Source organism: Tinamus guttatus, unplaced genomic scaffold, assembly GCF_059628265.1.
Source record: "Tinamus guttatus ecotype Peru unplaced genomic scaffold, ASM5962826v1 Tinamus_guttatus_pri_ptg000472l, whole genome shotgun sequence".
Lineage (NCBI taxonomy): Eukaryota > Metazoa > Chordata > Aves > Tinamiformes > Tinamidae > Tinamus > Tinamus guttatus.
Window position 1 is genome coordinate 2,354,980 of NW_028289006.1, and position 20,811 is coordinate 2,375,790.

The window sequence follows — 20,811 nt, forward strand, 5'->3', positions numbered from 1 at the left end:
CTTAACAGAGTTATGGACACTTAACTCTGCTTCAGAGTTAAGAGGCTTCAGAGACACCCATGAAGGAAGCATGGCTGACCCTTGTATGGGGAATTTTCACACAGCAGCTAGAGAAGCTGTTTCAGCTGTTCAGGGAGGAGCAATAACCCTTGTCTTTGTGCTAATAACACCTGTTTTCTCTAAGCTAATGCTTTTGCCTGCTCTTCTCCTTGTCCTGCCCTTCCACTTTGCAGGGGCAGTGCTATCTATGACTGTGCATGCTTGGCCAAGAGCTCGGTGCAGCTGAAACAACCTCTTTGCTCCAGTGTCTGGCTGAGTTGCTCCACAACAGAGGACTCACATGAGAGCAGATACCACAGTAAACAGGAAATGCTTTTTCAAACAATGAAATCAAATGTAATCAAGCAGTGAAAGATAATGGAAAAAAAAACAATAAAAGCATGGAGAAACAGGAAAAGCAAATCTACCTCCTCCAGTGGGTGCCAAACGGTCAAAGCCTTCTGGCATTTGCAGCAAGTGGACATCAGAAAAGTTCAAGTAGTGCAGATGACCCTCCAGTTTCTAATGAGCACCAGCAGTAAATACAGTGTTAGCCCTAAGTCTGCCCCAGCACTAAGGCCAAAAGCTGCTCAGAGCTCTGCAGATCTTCCAGCTGTGCAGTCTCAGGGCCGTGTGGTGTGTCCTTGTGCAGTCAGTCACACGGGCAGGAACGGCGTGTGCCAGAGGAGTGAGCTACTGTGGAGACTGTCCCAGCCAACCCGATGGGTCCCTCTCTAGAGACTCTTCCAGCCCCACTGCCACTCTTTCAGTGCTGGGAATTGTGTGGCCGTGAATCGGGGTGGGGAGGAACACTCATTAATATCTGAACTGGGGATGCAGTAAATGAAGAGGATGAGAGAGTAGATACTAAGGAGATATGTTAGGTACAAGGCAAGGCAATGTCTGCTACAAAACCCTGCAAGCTGCCCACTGTGCTTAGCAGCACCAAAGGCGCCTCCTGAAACAGCAGGGAGCTATGGCAGTGTATGAGGGAGTGGGGGAAATGAGGACAAAGATTTCTGCAGATGTTGTTCTTGCCAGGGGGATTTTACTGCCTCCGGGCTCTTCTGAATCCCAAGCAACCCACAGACAGACACAAGCAATAGCCCATTTCTTCACCACAAACCAGCTCCATACTGAGGCTGCTAAGGTTTAGAAAGCCAATTGAAGGTGGCAGCCTTTACACAGAGGAGCAAAAAAAGTTTCTGATCCTGATCTCTGTTTAGCGTTATACTGTACAGCACATTAATGCTGGATGTCTGCATCTGAGTGCAACCACAGCTGTGATGATGGGCTGTGCAGTGCCCCTCTTTTACGTTCCTGGAAAGGTGACTGGTAGCTGACAGTGCTAACAGAGGGGCCCCTTAGTGGCCTGCCTCCCACCCTGTGACTCCTGAGGACACACAGGGTATGGGGAATTTCTGCAATCTGTATTCCTGCTTACTGAGAGCTGCATGGAGATAACAGGCTGCCAGCACACGACCAGGACGTCTGGTCCTGTGCCTCTTTGCCAGCGCAGGCTGGGTTTAGAGAGTTGAGAGAGGACATGCCTGTACCTGTGTGAGCTTTTCCATCAGGTTCATTCAGTGCTCAGCTGGATCCCTGTTTCCCCATACAATACCTTAGTAGTCTTGTGAAAAACATTATTCTATCCCATGCTCCCATCCCAAGCAGTAATTTATTCTATTTATTAATTACTGCAAGCAGTAATTTATTTCCTCCTCTCTGAGGGTTACAATGACAACTTAACTGTACTGTGTTTGCTCCATGGTGAATGGGAAACAGCTGGAGACAGATGATTGTCTGGGTTATTTGCCTGTTGCCTAGACATTTTGTTTGCTTGTTTGAGCCTTGACAAAATGTGTTTCCAGGTCCTTCAGAGGCACTGCTGCTCTGCATTAAGCCTGCGTATTGTGGACTGCTTTAGAAAACTGATGTTTCGTAACTTTGCAAATGAGTGTCCCACTGTTTCAGTGGCAATGCTTTATAAGCAAGCCGGTCTCTTCAGAAATATCCCTGCCACAGAGCCAGCAGCACTGAGGGGCTGGGAGCAGCCAGAACCATATTTTTCTGGTGTCAGGGAAGCAGATATCCATAATAGTTATCCTGAACCTCTCCCTCTTGGGTTGGTTTAAGTGGCTGATTAAAGGTTAATGCAGACTGGTGTTTATGGGCTCTACTTAGAGGGAGGTCTCTCAACTTTCCTCCCACTCATCTCCCCATCAGGGTGAACTGGCATCACTCCAGTGGGGCAGAGGTACTGAGTGTGCTCAAGCTGGGGTCTAGCTCTGTGTGCTGCACTTGCACACACCATCTCACTCACTCTCTTCTACATGCTGGGTTTTATTCGGAGCGGTCCTTCATGTGTGAAAAGAATCTTTCTTCTCACTGCTGAGTGCAGACGTTTTGGCTATGGAAAAATGGAATTAAATAAGGCTAGACTGATCAGGAAGCAGAGAGGATGTTGTTGCCAGCTGATACTGCTGAGGTAATGTCATGAAGAACGCAGATTTGGCCAAGGCACTAGCAAACAGTGCCATGGATCTATCTAGTCAGGAGGCTGGGTGTCCAGCAAGCCTGCAGCTCAGGGCAGGGTTGTGGCTGCTGCCCATCCTCAGATCAAAATGTAAGTTTGACAAGAACACAGGGCAGGAGGCAAGGGCCCCACCTCCTGTCTCACAAAAGGCATCGCTTTAACACCTCACATCTCTTTGGAAACCTCTTTATCAAATACTGACCAAACCTGAGCCTGTTTTGCTTGGCTGACACTGACCTGAAAGGGGGGTGGGGGGAGAGGATTAGAGAAAAAATAATAACACTGCCGCATTCATCTCTCCTTGTTTATTCCACCAGAAATAGATCTGGCAGGGCGCATCAGCAAAGAATTAATCAGCAGGGAATTAATTGGCATGCTTGTTAAAAGGCAGGAACAAGTCCACCGAATCCATGGCTGGATGGCTCTATGGTTCGAGCGGCCAGGGAGGAGGGCTGCATAGTGGAAACTGTGACTGTTACGAGGAGTTGTACAGCTGTGCAGGAGAGCCAGCGCTTGCGTGCTGCCCAAACGGAGCAAGTGGCAAAGACGGGTGTCCTTGCAGGCAAAGCTGCTTTCAAAAGGGTGTCCCTCGCTGATGCTTTCCTTCCCATACGGCTCCCATGTGTGTGGGGACATGTTTAGCTTGCATGAGTGGGAGGGAGGGGTAAGAGAGGTACAGCCGGAGGAGGCTCCGAGGAAAGGCTGTGGAAACTCGGAGAGCCGGGGAATGAAGAGGGACACGTCACTCATCGCCAGCTGAAATCCAGAGCGGGTGGTGAGAAGAGCAACAGGGAGGACGAGGTTTGGAAGCCTTATCACGGAAGGACTGTCCTCAAGACTGCAGGTAATCATATTTGTGTGCAATTCTCTGCCTTCTTCCTAAGGGCTGTTTTGTTTCTTCTTCTGAAAGAGACACATCCATGTGTCTAAGGAAAAAGTTGTTAGGCTGAAGGACTCTGAAGGCACCAGTGGGAAGAGCCAGAAGAGGAGGCAATATGTGCCTCACATGCAGCCTGGCATAGAGCTGGAGCTAGAGGGAAGGTGCATGTCTCGAGAGGAGAGATGTGGGGAGTGAGGGAAGGAGGCAAAAAAGAAGAGCAAGCAAATCCTTCTAGACAGACAGGCAGGCAGGCAGAGATGACGAGTGCAACGTCTGAAAGAGTCTGTGTGCACCTATCCAAGCAGAAAGTGGTGCGTCTTAAGAGGGAGCTCTGAGCTCCAAGTGATAGAGAGACAGACAGAGATAAAACATGCCCTGATAGAGCACGTACACCTGGAGAAGAGGCAGAGGGTATATATACCTCCTTCAGACCAGCAGTGCTGATGATTTAGCAGTGTTACAATTTATAGTAGAGCTGTGTATTGTGCCTGGGTAGCTTTTGACAACTTTTATTGTATTTAGTCTTTTTTTTTTTTTTCGTCAGCATGCTGCTTGCTGACAGCAGCATCATCCTGGCTGTCAGTCATCAGGGCTGCCAATCAGATCCATTTGTTTAACAGGCTGCTCAAACTATTTGAGGGATCCAGTCACTCCTTGCTTTCACACGGAATCCACGTGCAATGTGAACTCTTAATTATGTGCAAACACATTAATGCGATTCCAGTCTTAAATCAGATATGTTGTCAACTTGAAAATGTCAGGACAGAACCCAAAGGTGTGTGCACATGTCTATCAACACAGTATGTTATTTATACACACACATAAAACATAAAACAAGGATAATACATTACATTTTTAACAAGGACTTTCAAAATAGGTGATATTCCAGGTGTACAAGCACGACTGGGCTAATATGGAAGGTTCTGTCTTCTTAAGCTGCTTTTGGCATTTTCTTGATTTTTGCACCATTACAAAATACCGCAACCATATGTTTATGTTTATTTCCCTGATATTTCCCTGTTTTTTTTTTCTTCCATTGGAGAGCTAACAAATGCCGTCCAATTTTCAAGTAAAGCTTGCAAAATTCCTTAATTGGTCTGGACTCTCAATCTTGGCAGCTTTCTCTCCTACAAAGCTTAGAGCCTTTTCAGGAGCCCAGTCTGGAGAGTTCTGACAGAACTGGCATTAATTGGGAAATTCTGTACAATACTATACATTCTTTAATGTGAAGCTGTTTGTTGTGTAGTATCTAAACCTCTTTTTGACTTTATCATAAAACACAACAGTTTAGTTGGGAAGGTATAAGTAACATACATAACCTTAAAATATCCTTAAAATATTTCACATGAAAATAAAGACAGCAAAATACCAGCAGTCTGCAAAAATATCTTTATTATTTATTGAAATCCTTTACAAAATTGAGAATCTTAAGCTTACTTTTATGTTTAAATGTCCTTTACCACTGGAGTGAGAGCTACATTTTAGGTATTTATGATCTACCTGAGATCAAATTTCCTGATTCATTTAAGAATATATTTTATTTCTCTGCAAATAACCCCAGGCCCACTATACTATTCACTTTTAGATTGAAAGTAGAGCCCATTTGAGCTCAAAAGAAACCTGAGAAAATTATGAAAGGAGAATGAGTTTAAATGAAAACCACAAAGCTAATTCACTTGCAATCCAATACTGCAGCAGCAAAGTCAGGTCCTTCATTTTAGACCTCTCTATGGCATTTGCTACCTCTAATAAGCAAAATCTTAACTCAGGGCAAACCTGGGCATGCTGGGCATATTCAGACATGGTCTCGGAAGAATATGTGCGCTTATAAGTGCAGGCAAAGGTTTTGAGCCCTCTTGATACACAAGGAGCAGGTAAAATCTGAATCTCAATGTGGGGCATCTTATTCATTCGTGATGGGAAGAGCACGCACTCCTCAGCAGCGAGCTGTCTGGAATGAAGCACGGGGATGGGAGAGCCTAAAGCAATTCCCCGAGGCATCAACAGACAGCACAAGTTATGGGCAACAGCAAACTCAGTCATTACCCCTTTTCTTTCTACATGTCAGGCCCTGGGGAAGGTACCAGAGAAATCCCTGTGCTGTGTGGATGTTCCCTGATCTACCCAGGGAGGGCTAAACACTGCAAATGGAGTATACTGGTGCAAGAAGGAACAGGAAGGGTGAACTGGAGAGGGATGTGGCGGTGGGAATTAGAATTCTGGCAGCATGCATTTGCTTTGGGGCAGGGATTCAGGCTTGGATCGCAGAACTGTCAATCCTGGCAGGACTGTGTGCTTGGGATATTGAGCTCACAGAGCTCTTTCATCATGTTGGACCAAGAAATTGGGAGGCCAAAAGATGAAAAAGAAATTGTATAATAATGACATGAAAATGTCTGGTCCTGTTGCTTTCAGATGAAGGGACTGGCCAATGAATCACTGAGCCTACTCTGCTCCAAGGGCACGATAGGATGTAATTTTCTGAGAGAGAATATGGCATAAGATTGTAACGAATAACAGCAATAATAAAGGAACTATATTATTATCACTATTTGTATTTTGTAAAGTACTTTCCTCCAAGGATCTGGGAGCATTTCCCCTGTTTATGAGTGTGCCTTATTACTGTAGCGGTATTTTCCAGTACACACTGCAACAGATCCAAAGACATGTTTGCAATGGGCTTGGGATGTAGTTCTTATTATGGGTGAGCCTGCAGACTCTTCCTGCTATAAACCTTGCTAGTGAATGGTCCAGTTGCCTTCTATGATTTCATCTAAGAAGGGGGAGATTGCATAATTTTTTGCAGGTGTTTGATTACAGGCACCTATTTTCAAGATAATTAAAACATGATATGTACCAAGGTAAGAAATAATGATGGATGCTCAGGAATTCAAGGAGCAAAGCTACAAAGAACCTGTTCCATCAGGAACCCTATAAATAGAGCGTTTTGGACTTGTGATTGATGTGGATGCTTGCACTTTAAAAAACATTTGAAATCAAGAAAAGGTGGATTTTCAGTACCAGATGTAGGTGGAATTTATCACCATTCTTCTTTTCATGAATACAGAAAGATCAAACTATCCCAGCCCTGGGGTACTGAAGCAGGTGGGATGTGGAAAGGGTAAAGAATGGACAGTCTCTTCAGGATAATTTAAAATGAGCTGGAAAGCCACACTGCCTCCTGGATGTTGGCAGCATTTTAAAACCATTTGCAATTAGAGATACTGGTGTCTGATAAATCCTTCCTCATCATGGAAGATTAAAAAAGCATGTGCAGTGCATAGTCATCAAAAAAAAAAAAAAAAGAGCTCTAAGGCTCTAAAGGCTGGAGTATTTTATCTGGAAATGCAGAGAGACAGAGGAGCTGTGCTGTCAATGCATATAGTTTCAAGAAGGTCCATGGAGACATTTTCGTTATGTGCCTCAGTGATATCATCAGACTTTCTTAGAGATGTGCATTTTGGCAGCTTTCAGACTGTTGGAGGAAGAAGTATGTGTATGTGTGAGATAGGAGGAAGGTAATTTATTTTTTTCCTTTAAATAAATACTGTAATTAGAAGTAGAATATTGAGTACAAAATACATCCTGACAGGTGGAAAGCAATATTTTTAAAGTAGCATGACATTTTCCATCAGTATGGTTGTATTTATACTGCTATTTTTAAAAAGGTAAAAAAAAAAAAAAGAAAGAAAAAAAAAAGATACAGTTTCAATTAAAAACTCGCTAGTACTTAAATATAAAGAACGCAAAATAACTAAATGTATTTATGTTCTCCCTTATCTGATACAGCTGCTAATAGGTTCTGAAGTGGCTGAAGTCTTCCAGATGTTTAGGAGGCGAGGATTATATGATATTGAAAAAGCAATTTAATGTCCTCATATTTTTCAGTGAAGTCATAGATCTCTGATTTATGGCCTGAACAGAGCAATAATTCGGCTTTTCTGAATGTGCCTGCTTCTCACATGAGCCCCTCCATCACTGTGATTAAGAATTAGACTGCAGATGACTGAAACCATTGCTAAAAACAAGGAACTATGCAATGCATATTGTTCTGTATGTGCAATATGTGCATAATTGATATTTCCAGCCAATTCTTACCAGAACAGCTGTTCATGACATGGGAAAAAAACACCAGATTCAATGCTGAGAGACTGCTTAATTAAGACAGAACAACAAATTAGTAAGAGTAAGCCACAGAGACTGATCTATTCCTGCGTGTTTAGACTACACTTGTCCAGGAAGGCCTATGTTAGAGTTGACTTTTATTGGCTTGAGACCAAGTGGCAAGCTTGAAAGAAGATGAGGAGCTTAGATCAATGCTGGTTTATCTACCTGTTTCCCAATATCCATGCACCTATTCTGCAGATTTGCTCAGGAGAAACTGGCCTTGCAGTATCAGGGCAAAGTGAACAATATTTTTTTTTATTTGAGGTTCCATCATTGAGCAACATTGCGCCTATATCAGTGGGTATTGGATCAGATTAAAGAGATCAGATTTCTTTTCTTGATAATACTAAATCCTGAAAAAAATACTTCACTGATTTATACTTTGATTTACCTGATTTATTGTTGGAGTGCAGTTATTTCTGTTCTTCCTAGTACGTTGTCACTGATTCATTTATTGCTAAAAGGTGCTATGCTAACATGGCAACATACAAAGCCAAGCTACTTTCCTAGTTGCTGCCAGTTGATGAAAGATCTCAGCACTCGATGGTTTGAAAAGAAAAAAAAAAAAGAAGGAAGGATCATACTCATGAAAAAGAAAAGTCCCTATGCTTTTGTAAAAGCTAGGCTGAGTCCCTTGAGCCACATTTTAATGAAATACATAATCAGAGAGATATCTGGCATTCAGCAGACAGGTGGCAAAGAGATAAAAACGAGAAAGAGAGAAATAAAGCAATTAACAAATGTTTCTGTTTCTTTGCAGAGCAGGGGAAGGGCAAGGCCTTACTTTCCCCCACCATGATGACTCTTCCTCTTTTCCTCTTCTTTGTCCTCTTACCCTGCAGTAAATGCCAAAAGGACTTTGAGGATCAGCATCAGAAATGGAACTACAGGGAAGGCGGTAAGAGGTGTTGGTGGGTCAGTCAGAGGGAGGATTTGCTCACGCAGGGCTGGACATGTGTTATTTTGTCTTTGATGTAAGACCCACTGAGCCCATCTATGAGCATTTTAAGAAATAACCAGCTGGGATACTTAGTGACACAAGAGAAGTTTGGCAACAGGAGATAGAGTATTTAGCTGTAAGGGAATATTCTTTGCTTTTTATTTTAAATCCTCTTTATGTTTGATACTTGGTATCTCATCACAACTCTGTTGAGGTAAAGGGGAGTGATATCAAATTCAGACCCCTGGTTCATATTTTCTTGTTCTGTCAAATCTCCTTTCCTCTTTTCCATGGAAATTCTGCTAAAATAGCTGACAAGGTCAACATCAAGGGTGTGGACAGCATTACTCGAACACTTGAGAAATGGGGAAACAGCATCTTCTGGGAAATGAAAAGCACCTTGATGAACAACCCAAATGCACTATTGCCCGAGTTCTCCAGGTAATTCCCCTCATCTGAAGAAAGGGTGGAGTCCTCACCTGGGTGTCCTTCCTTGAGCAGGATTCCTAGTATTTAGCTTTCAGATTGCCCAAGTTCAGGAAGCAGAAGCTCATCATCCAGGTAGGCCACACTCATTGTGCTGGCCCCACACTGTTTCTGTTGACTCTCAACATGCACTCTGAGCACCTTAGTAAATTGAATATTCTGCTCATTATACATTGGCAAATGTCTCCAGATTGCCATTACTAAACTATAAGAATTATCCTAAAGGAAATTTAGGCTATCTCCATCACCTCAATTCTGTGAAAGCTGGCTGCAAAATTTATGTGTTACAGATCCACACATGAAAATGTCCTCATGGCAGGGGAAAGAAGCTGAACTAGCCTGTGATAGTTTTTGCCTCTTTGTGACCTCCCAAGACAAAGCTATTCTATAGATCATCCCCTCATATTTCCCACTTTACATTACAGGAAATATAAACTATTTAACACACTCACAGAATTTATTTTAACCTGATGTTTCCAGAAACAGAGCAGAGGAGGCAATGAAAGAGAGACAGAAGAGGGAATAGAAGAAAGTACTAGAAACATAATATTGCTTACATTGAAATTGCCCCCAAATCCAGTGGTTCTCATTGATTTCATTTTAGGAAAAAAAAAAAAAAAATGTCCATGAGTGCTAGGCATTGAATCAACTGAAGAGAAAAGATTAGAAGGACAATTAGAAGGACAAGGCAGAAGATTACACGATATTTTACAAATTTGGCTTTAAAGAAGATGTAGTTGACAGATTATATGCCAACTTTTAGCACTGAGTTGATTTTCCCTTAACTGGATATTGTTATTAGTGCAGATTTTATCATTACTTTCATATTGTCAATGCTGAGATTAGCTTGTGCCTAAGGTTTTCAGGGCAGATGTTAAGTCTTATAAAAGACTAACAGGAGATTCCGCATGTTGCCTCTCTCCTCCACTTCTGCCGCTTTCAGCTGAACTAGATGCTTCTTCTCTCCCCTCTTAAGAGTGGAATGCTGTGAGGGGCTTGTGAGAGCTCACAAACCTGCTGTTGTTTTTTTACGGAGCCAACTGTGCTTCAGTGGCGATGGAATAGTGTGTCGCACCCACTGTCCCCATGGATCCCTCAGTCTGGGACCTCGGAGGAGTTCCCACAACCTCAGGGGCAGGGTTGCTTTGGAGGCATCGTTTAGTGTCTTGCTTGTGATTCTCTCAGCACGAAGGTCGTCCCATCCCCAACAAAACACAGGGCCATAGCGATTTATTTTGTTTTCTAAGGAACAGTTCACAGCCTGAGGTATTTTCCTGTATTACTCTCTCTGTAGTCTGCATCCCATCTCTGCAGCTGTGGACAATCTCCTGAAGGAAGTCCAATCAATAAGGAAAAGGCTAGAAGAACTGAACGAGCGGCTCGATATCATCAGCAAGACCGTCCTTCCCACCCGACTTAACTCCCTGGAGAGCCAGAGGCGTGGAAACACTCAGATGCGGAGACTTCCGCTTCATAGGAGAAGACTGTACGTTCGCAGGAGACCTCAGAGGAGTTAATTCTCTGCCAGAAAAAAAGGAAAATCTGCACTTTTTTTTTTCACCTGCTTAAGCCTTTCTTAATGGGTCACCATTAGACTGAATAAAGCATTTATGATAGCCACACTTACTGAGGAGACCAGAATGGCTGCATGTTGTTGCTGTTTTTCAAGTCCTGGAGAGTGGGTCAAATCCTGCTGTGTTCTGCAAAGACAGCTGTTTTGTGTCCCGTGCAAAATGAGTTGACAAGCTCAGTATAGCTGTGTGAGCACCATTATACTGTACCATCGTTCTTTCTCCTTATGAGGCAAAGCTCTTTCTATAAAGATCAGATTAATTTCTGCCTTATTTTCATAGCACTCCACCTGAAACCGATGGAGAATTTGATTTTCAAAAGTGTTAAACGGCTGGTGAATGCAGAAAGATAGATTAATGCTTGTCTCCTCTGGATGTGGAGGGGGAAAGGAAGGTCTGTTTTTAAATACAGCCTTAACCTATTCACCATTAGTAAAAAAAAATGCACTGTCCACATGTTCAAAGGGTGGACAGGGTTGACCAGCTTTGGTCAGTGCATAATGTCTCAAGAGTGAGGATGTGTCAGAGTCCCGGAAACAGATTTAAACTCTTACCTTCTGCAGAGAGCTTTTTGTGCCCAACCTTGCCTTGGGCACTCCAAAGCCTGCATTATCTAATAGATATATCCAGGCCTTAACAACAAGCTGAAAAACATCACGCTGACTTCTGTCAAGATCCTTGGAAATCAGGGTGTGTTTTTTTATCAAAGCTATTTAGGTGCCTATTGGCATAGGTAGGATGACCAGAGGGTTTTTCCAAAATATGACACTGTCAATGTAAAATATCCAAAATATCACAAGTAACCAACTACTCAATCAGTGGCTAACTTATAGAGTATCTTAAGCTCATGCAAACACAGACCTCCAGAGATGTTCTTGTATCCTTTAGCATGCTTATGATCCATAGAAAAAGAACATGCAGGCACCCCAGGGATATTTATGTTTCAAGGAGTATTCATTAAATCTTGCCTTAAGCTTCTCTGTGCTTGTGGATTTCTGGTGGGGGAAAAAAAATGATAAAAGTGGTAATAAAAGCAGCGCAGAAAATGAACTATGCACTTCAGGCTGCATTGTGAGGGTTTGCCTTTCACATAGGTGACTCCAGTGCAGAGATGCTCATTCAGTATTGCAGTCAACTGCATCCCTGGAAACTGCTAAAATGAAGGTAGGACAGTCAGAGAAGAGAATAAATTTATCTGTTAAAGGTCTGGATAGAGCAATTTATGAGATTTTATGAGAACAAAAATAAAGAATGGATTACGTCTAAATGGTTGCGGAGGAGTTTGGCATGACAGTTGTTTTGCAAACACTCTCCAGGCATAAATAGTGAAGAAGCACACTAGATATTCCAGGATTCCCAAGACCTCAGTATTTGGAAGGAAGTTCAATGACACTAAAATAACCTCAAGAGGAAGGGGGGACTACTGGTTTCATATGAAACCCCTGAAAATAAACTGGATGTAGCACAGTGAACATTTTGGCTGGAACCTGGGACTTGGGTGGTGGAGGAATGAGGAATATGGGACAAACTGAAATATATGCTGGGTGTAAATTCTTTTGAGTATAGGTTTTCAGAAAATAACAAAACCCTAACTTGGCGGGTCTCTCTTTAGCTTTTGCCTGGGAATTCAAAGCATTCCTTAACTAAATCAGAGAAAAATCAGGTCTGTGAAAAGGGTGATAAAAAGATATGGTTGTGCCTTTGGCAAATTTGCCATAATAATTTCTCAGGAAATGTAGAATATTTTGATGCTAAACTATATTTATCAAAAGGACAAGAAATAAGAGGAAAGAAAGTCTCAATCAGCCTCTTCCTTGTTATTCTGTATTCGGAGCTACTAGGCTGCGCTGCAGCATCAGCTGTCTGCTTGCATAGTCTACTGATCCCTCTGGGGGTGCTTTTTGCACTTTATTGGGGCTGTAGGGGCTGCTGGTCACTTTAGCCTGTCTTGATGAAGAGTACAACATAAATGTCAGCTTTCATTACTTGTTCGTGCTTTAGATGTGAGATCTTTTTATTAGGCAACTTGAAGTTGTATAAAATCCATCAACACAAAGCTAAGACTTCTGGCTCAGGGAAGACCCTTAGTCACAGACCTCTGAAGTCACAAACCAGATCCCTGTGTGTTTTTACCTCTTGCTTAGATACCCACTAGCAACCTCTGCCGCAGACAGAGGATTGGGCAAGATGGACCTGTGGTCTGACCCAGTCTAGCTATTTGTACAGTGATATGCACAAATTGCTGTTTTTGGCAAATCTCCTTAGCTCAACAGAGAAACTCAGTTTGTTTTAAAAGAGAAAACAAGTTGCAACACACAATGTATCTTACAGTTTTGCATTTTCTTACATAATGACGAAGAAACCTAATTATATAATTGTATATATGGTTAATAAATGACTAAATCTGTTGCCTTGTCATTGCTGACAGCAGTCCTTCTCATTAACTCTTTGAAATGCCGTGTCAGACTCCAGCCTCGATCTAAATACAGCCTGTTAAAAACCTACACTCCACTTCAAGCAGCAGACTAGCAGATTTGATTATTTGATTTTGTCTAGCTGCTTTATTTGTCTTCACAATAGTATATCTCTCTCTGTTTAGAGGAAAAGGTTTTAATGCTACATATCCTCGCCATTTTCTTCTTTTGCTATGGAAGTCATTCACCAACCTGTTTCCCTGCCACCTGCATTTCTGGTAAGGGAACGGGCTGCAGTGTTAAATGGAGCTCGCCAGTCAGGCTGTGAACACACAAAGTCCGAGGAGAGACAGTAACTGCCAGCAGCAGCTTTGAAGACCTACCCCTTACCTAAAGCTTAGGAAAATCAGGAAAAGACATGGAATGCTATTTAATTTCAGTGTCTTCAAAGAAAGCAATTATGACCCTCAGACCCTCCCTCGCCACCGGCCTTTGCTTCTTTTATTAGGAGAAAAAAAGAAAAAAGAAAAATGTAACCTTTATAATTTTATGTCCTTTAAGAGACCTGTGCCTTTCTAGACGATGTATTACACATTTTGTCAGTATTTCCCCTCTCCTTTTTATTTTATTTTATTTCCTTCACATCTCTTCTCCGAGCCAAGTACCATCTGGTCCCACGCTCTGCCATACATCAGGCTTTGCAACTTCCTCCATGACTTCATCAGTGGCAAGGTCGGCATTTCCACTCCCACTGCCTGCGCTGGTTCCACATCCCCCTGCCAAAAAGGCCCAACATAACGGCCCCTGCTTGCCTCCCAGGATTCAAGGGACCTTGTCCCTTGCTTGGATCCCGGTGCTATGAGGATGCTGTGAGGACACTGTGTGACAGAGGGCTCCAGGGACACTGGACAGGAGCCATGAGGGAGGCTGGGGCAGGAGGAGCGCCCTGGGTGCTGTTGCCATGGCCCCCATGCACCTCTCAGCACCAGTGCGGCTGCCTAGGCAGGTGTCGAGGCCAGTACCAGGGTGCACACATGTGCACGAGCACACACGTGCACGCACACAGGGGCATGTGTGCAGACACAGAGGTACACACACAGACATGCACATAAACTCATGCATGCACATGCACACAGACAGACATGCACATGCACACACACATGCACACCTACATGCACACACAGTCACAACTGCACACACACCCCCTCCACACACACACGCAGATACCCTTGCTCGGGCAACCTGCACGCACAAACCGCCTCACTCTCATGGCACACGCAAACACACACATAATGTGCACACACACATGCACGCCCACACGAGTGCGCACACGTGTGCACGCGCATGTACGCACAGCCCTCCCCTACCTCCTGTCTCCCATGCATGCACGTGCACACATGCTGCACATGGACACGTGCATATGCATATGCACACACACTCGCACTCTCTCACGCTCACACTCACACTCAAACACATACTCACACTCACACCCACTCCCCGCCGGAGCCACCCGCGGCCGCGCGCCCTTGGGCGCCCCCTGGGGCCGGTGCGCGGCGCTGCAGGCGGCGGGGCGGCCGCGGGCCCTCCCACCGCCGCAGACCGGGCCGGGCCGAGGCGGGCTCAGGCGGGCCGAGCCGGGCCGTTGCGCGCCGCCACCATGCTGGGCATGATCAAGAACTCCCTGCTGAGCAGCGTGGAGCCCTGGCCCTGCCGCGTGCTCAGCCGCGGGGCCGCGGTATGTCCGCGCCGCCGGGGGCGGCCCGGGCCCCTCGGGGCCGCGAGCGCCGGGGCATTTCCCGCTTGCGGCCGCGTTCCCGGGGCGCGGAGCGACGCGGGGCCGCTGCGGGTGCGGGTGTCGGGCGCGGACGGGGCGGGCGCTCACGGCGGCCCCGCTGCTGCAGGGGGACGTCGCCTACGAGGAGCGCGCGTGCGAGGGAGGCACGTTCGCCGCCGTGGAGGTCACCGGGAAGCCCTTCGATGAGGCCTCCAAGGAAGCGGCCGTCAAGCTCCTCAAATACGTCGGAGGCAGCAATGACAAGGGTGAGGGAAGCCCACCTATATATAGGTGTATGTGTATATATATATATGCTGCATAGGTGAGTGGCAGCTAATGAGTCCAGGCTAACTGGGATGCTGTGATCTCAGTGTAAGAGCTGCCTGTTTAGGCAGTGAAATTGCTTTTATGACCTTCACTTTTTATCATATGCTCAGGTTATTTTTATTCATGAAAAAAGGTAATGAAGAATGAGCTTGTTTATAATGGTGCTTTGAAATGATTGCTTCTGGTTCTCCACTTGCTAAAGTATGTGCATCAGTAATTACCTGTAATGGGAAGAGAAGGACCACAGAGTAGTTTTGAGGCATATGTATTTGTTCTCGCACCTTCCTCAGATATCTGGTAGAGAGTTATATGGTTTGTATGGGAATAAGAGCTGGAACAGAGGGAAATACAGCGGTGTATTTTGGAAAAATATTGGTCACTATTGCTGTAGGAGAAGGGTGCCTTTTATGACATGTAGCACAGAGGCAGGTGTGGCACCAAAATGTACAACTAAGTGATAAAGATGCCTGGATCTCAGCCAGTTCTGTGGCTTCTTGATACCAAGTGTTGGAGGTTCCCTTGAAAGAGAGAATGGAAAGGCAAAAGTACCTTTCACAAGTAATGAGCAGAAAAGCAACATGCCCTTTGTGTCCTGTTCTGTTAGAGGTGATTTGTCAGAGCAACCGAGTGTCTCAGTGGCATGAGTTGTAACAGGAGAGGCACAGAAACAGGGCCACACATGAAGAGCCCTTCAGAGGTCACCCAAGGGCTTCATCTCCCAGGGCCCTATGTAGTCAGCAGCGAGAGAAAGAGGTTTGGTGAAAGCAGACACCTAACGGGTGTTTTGCGTGCCCCAAAGGCATGTTCTTATCTTCACCAAGTATGCAAGGAGATTGAAGTGAGGAAGAGCCTTCCTAGGCTAAAATTAGCTTCAGTGAACCGCTTGTTAATGCCACAAGTTCCCAAGAACGTCGTAATTTCTGTGTTTCTCTTCCAGGAGTTGGTATGGGCATGACTGCCCCTGTTTCCATCACTGCTTTTCCTGCTGAAGATGACTCCTTACAGCAGAAAGTGAAGGTATCTCTGAGGATCCCCAGTCAGTTTCAAGACAACCCTCCCCATCCTAGTGATGACAGCATTAAGATTGAAGAGAGACAGGAGATGACCATTTATTCCACGTAAGAAATATGTTCAGGGATTTCTAGTCCCCAGTGCTGAGACCTTTAGGGTGTGCTGAAGAGTAATGTTGGTTTTACCAGGTGTCTTGCTGAAAAAGGGGTACACCTGGTAGAAAGAGATGGAGAGATCATTAAAGACTGAAGACAAGTGTTTTATGTCTTTTTATTGTGGTTTGTGCTGCATGGCTCTGTAAAATGGTTTTTATCACTGGCAAAACAGGTGCCGAGGTTAGTCCTGCAGGGCTTTCTGTCTCATCTGGAGAGGAATGGGCCAGGGGATGGTGAAAATGAAAGGACTGAGTCATTCCTGATATCTGGAAACCATTGCAGTCTTCAATTTGGGCGGATCAAGCTATTTTTTTAGTCATCCAGGATGTCCTTTGGGTGGCTGACATCAAACTATAGGGGTCAACTGAAGCCTAAATGCCAGTATCCATCAGGGTAATGAGCAGCATTGCTTCAAACAGCCTTTGAGTGTCTTTGTCTGTCGATTGATGTTATGCTGGACTCAGACAAGCATTGTAATGTTGCAAAAAGAAACCCTATGTATCTTGTGTTTAGCCCTTTGGGTGCTGCTTTTCCTCATTTCTTGAATTATTTTGGCTGGCTCTGGATGGACCCAGGCTGCAGGCTCCTCCCGCGTGGGCTGTGCTGCAAGGACAGGCTGTTTTGTTTCAAAAATTTCTCCCAGAGACAGGGCAGTGAGGTGCAGGCTGATGTGGAAGCACTTCCTATTGGTGGGAGGTCAACATAAACCGGACTAATTTCAGCCCTTTTGAAAAGCGTCGGGGGCTGTAATTGCTCACATCTCCTACTCCCCCTAAACCCTTTCCTTGGCCTAGGTAGGTTCTGGCTCCCCCTCATAGTCTGGCCTCTGTTGGATGGTTGTTCACAGCACAGCAAACGTGGTTGTTGACAGCATTGGTGGAAGGACTGAGGGCTGAGCAGACCTGGAGATAATGTTGTGCCCCGGGAAACTTTTCCTCTGATATGGCACTCATTCAAAGGGTTGGGCCATGCTGCTGGCTGATACGTGTGGGGCTACTTGGGATCACTTCGTGGCTGCCTGCACATAGGCTGGGTGATCTTTGAGACTGTTAATCTCTCACAGACAAAATGCGTTGGTTCCTGTAGGAGGGTGCCAAGGGCATGCTGCGGGGACCCGCATCAAGATGTGTGGCTGCTATAGGTGATGACTGTCTTGTTTGCTCTCTCTTTCCTCCCTCTTGCAGGACTGTCTGCTCACCTCTCTGTGTTGGGTTTCCTTGCAGGCAGTTTGGTGGCTATGCCAAAGAGGCGGATTATGTGAATTATGCTGCCAAGCTGAAGACGGCTCTGGGGACCGAAGCCGTGTACCGCAAGGATTTCTACTTCTGCAACGGCTACGACCCCCCGATGAAGCCTTACGGGCGACGCAATGAGGTCTGGTTTGTGAAGGAGTGAGCATCTGGCTCCTGGTGCTGCTGGTCTCTGGTACTGAGAGCCTCCCCCCCTAGATCCCTGTCTTCTTCAAAAGAAAATAGCAACTTGGTAGAGGCAGAAAGCCATCATCCCCTCCCTTCACACCCTGTAATGGACCAAGCATTTTATAAGAACAGCACACAGCCCTGATGATGCCTCCTTCCCAGGCCTGGCTGCTCCTTCCCTCCAGACCGAGTCCTCAGCCACACGGACTCTCATGATCTCAGTAGCTTTCTCTTATCTTTCCTTATCCTCCCAGCAGGAGCTGAGGCAGCTAAAGTGCTTAATTAGCAAGGCTGGTGCCTGACAGGAATCATGTTCTAATGCTGGCAGACTTCTAGGCTTGCCTGAGGCAGGCAGGAGGATGTGACCAAAGTGCATACAAGGACTTTTTATTTAATGTTCTTGAACTTGCTGCAGGTTTAAATGCTGTTTTTATCTGTGCCATTATAAAAAGGAATCTAAAGGGACATGGATATTTCCTACAAACGCAGTTCAATGAAAATGAGCATCATATTAATTTTCTTATAATGTGAAGTACAGCAACACTTTTGCCATCTGATTGAGAAATATAATTTAGAGGAAAATCCCAGTTTATGTTTACGAAATCTCTTCCGCTTGAGAGGTGGAATACATTATGTCCTGACACTAGCTAGGTGCTGGACAGTGTGATGTGAAGACTTCCAGAGCATTTCCTAGCATTCCTATTACTTGTGTGCAATATTTCTTCTCTAAAAGCTACCTTACACTAGCTTACACAGGAGCCACAGTTGAAATGTGCATGTTATTCTGATTGGATTAGAAGATTACCAGCTGTGAAAGAAGCAGGTAGTTGCTGTGAATATCAAGAATATTGAAAATATTCTTGGCAATATGGGAGCAACTGTGGTTGCAGCTCCTTTGAAAAGCTCCCTTCTTTAAAGGAGTCAGTTCCAGAGGGTCTGCTCAGAGCAGTTGTCTATAAAGGACCGAAGTGTGCTTGTTCCTGAACGCAGGGATTTACTTATCAAACAGTGAGTAGCCACTCCCAAAATCACAAGTAGAGTGGAAAGGAAGAGTCTTGTTTTAGGAACTGTGTGTTTAACTGTTGTGCATTAAACCAGCATTTTAGCTATGAACTGTCCACCAGGCAAGCAGCAGAATGGTGGTGGTGGGAACATGCACCATGCTACAGTGGGTGCCTATGTAACTTGTTAACCTCAACTAGAAGAGGCGTATTCCTGTCCTGCTAAAGTGCCTCAAAGTCCAGATGCCTTCCAAAAGCCATTTTATGTTTAGAGTAGAAAGAGATTTTTTTTTCCAGATAGAGGCCAAGTTCTGACTAGCCAGGAGCTTTTTGACACGTTCCCTTTTTTTTTTTCTGAAAGCAAATCTTACTGGTAAAAAAAGGAGAAAAATCTTTGCAGTAAAAGGAGAAAGAGCTTTGTTGTGAGCCTCACAAAAGAGTTTCAGTTCTCTGTGTGTAAGAGCATCTTGTCAGGCTGAGAAAAAAGAGCAGATGATTAATTAAAAAATAAAAAGGGAAAAGTGTTAGCTGCAGTTAGTTATTGCTGCGCAGAGGAGGAGGAATTAAAAGAAAATCAGAGTAGACAAAGAGAATTCAGGAGTCACAGCCATGAAGCAGTTTTCTGAGAAGTAAAGACTCTTCTAAACCTGGGTTAGTTTTTATTTTTACTTTCATGAGTGAGAATTGGAGGAGTACAGTGCTGCCTACTTTGTATGTTCATGGGTTAATTTGGGGTTCTTGAATAGACTTTCTGTAGGTACAGTCCTTTCTGACTTTGAGTGATGAATGTTTTACAGTAATTGAAATGTCAAAATCCCCAAATTTCTCAAAGTTTCTCAAAATTTCTCCTGTGAAATCTTCAAATCTTGGGAAGACCGATAGTGAATCTAATGTGATCAGACCCTCAAAATTTTCACAACATGAATATGCTCTGCCTGAACGGGGAGCAAGAGCCCCTGACCCAATAGTGAAGGTATTCAAGCCTGCAGCCTATTACTGGCTAAGTGGCCTGTCCTTTTGCATGAAGTAAGTAAGGCATTAATTTCACAGACATGTTATTGGCATCAAAAGTTACGCAAGCTGAATTGCCTTTTCTTCACAAATGAAGATGCCTATATTCTATCTGCACCTCATAGAATTAAAAGAATTAAAAAGCACATTAATATTGTGGAGTACAGTTTTTGGGCTGATCACTGACACAGTGAGTTTGGAGGAAACTGTTGATTTGAAAAACCTTAGGTTGGCAGTTTATCCAAATCCGTCTTATTCTTTCTGTTTGGGGTACTAATCATGACAAAACATAAACACTCAGTATCTGTAAATAATCATTTTTTCTCCCAATAAATTGCTATTTTATGTATCTTGGTTTGGCCTTATGTTATGTGACTGTATGTAAGATATGAACTAATGCAATAATCTGTTCCTCCAGTGGTTGCAGCTGCTGAAAGGCTTTGACTCATGTTTTTGTACTGATGTGGGAACTGGGGGGTCTACCCATCTGAGTAAAATCATGTGTTCACTTGCATGTTTCTAGGGCTGGGAGAAAGAGATTTGGGGGTTTACAAGCAGTGTTTAGGCATATATTAATAGATTGTAATTTTCATCGTGGTCTGCTGCTCCAAAAAGGAAGCCTTACTGTCACATTCGAGATCCACCTAGCTCAGTGTCCTGCTGCTAGTGATGGACATTAGTGAGCACCTCATATTACAGCATCAGGGCAACTGTGTATTGATACCTCCTGCAGGTATTTCCCTGGTGTCTAGTGCATTTTGGCTCAGGGATTTTCGTTACTGTGTCCGATGTGTTATCCCAGTGTGCTCTGGGTTTTGACCCAAAGCCAGCTTTGTCCCATGAAATGCACTCTAATAAGTGTAAAAAAAAAAAAAAGACTCCAGAGGTTCTCTGCCCCCTCTGCATTTGTTCTCCAAGGGACAGGAGCACTTTGCTTGCAGATCTCCTTTCTTCTCCTTTCTTCTTGGGCAGGGTCACAAGCAAACACTGAAATGGAGACATTCTAATGCTTTGCTGATGTTCAGCAGGGAGTCACAGTGCTAGCTATTGTGCCTGGATTTAAGAAGATAATGGAAGGAAA

At 44.4% G+C, this 20,811-nt stretch overlaps 2 protein-coding genes across 2 annotated transcripts; both read left to right on the plus strand.

Moving 5' to 3' along the window:
* The first annotated feature begins 3,355 nt into the window (after positions 1–3,355).
* On the plus strand, positions 3,356–10,595 carry LOC148592989 (uncharacterized). Its single transcript, XM_088532968.1, has 4 exons — positions 3,356–3,419; positions 8,383–8,520; positions 8,874–9,003; positions 10,343–10,595. The coding sequence occupies exons 2-4, from the start codon at positions 8,418–8,420 to the stop codon at positions 10,563–10,565; spliced, it is 456 nt and encodes a 151-aa protein (XP_088389094.1). The 5' UTR covers positions 3,356–3,419; positions 8,383–8,417; the 3' UTR covers positions 10,566–10,595.
* A 4,048-nt stretch (positions 10,596–14,643) lies between these two features.
* On the plus strand, positions 14,644–19,615 carry HEBP1 (heme binding protein 1). The gene is made up of 4 exons (XM_088532835.1): positions 14,644–14,768; positions 14,935–15,073; positions 16,072–16,252; positions 17,524–19,615. Exons 1-4 carry the CDS (start codon positions 14,691–14,693, stop codon positions 17,693–17,695), a joined length of 570 nt encoding a protein of 189 aa, XP_088388961.1. The 5' UTR covers positions 14,644–14,690; the 3' UTR covers positions 17,696–19,615.
* Positions 19,616–20,811: the final 1,196 nt, after the last annotated feature.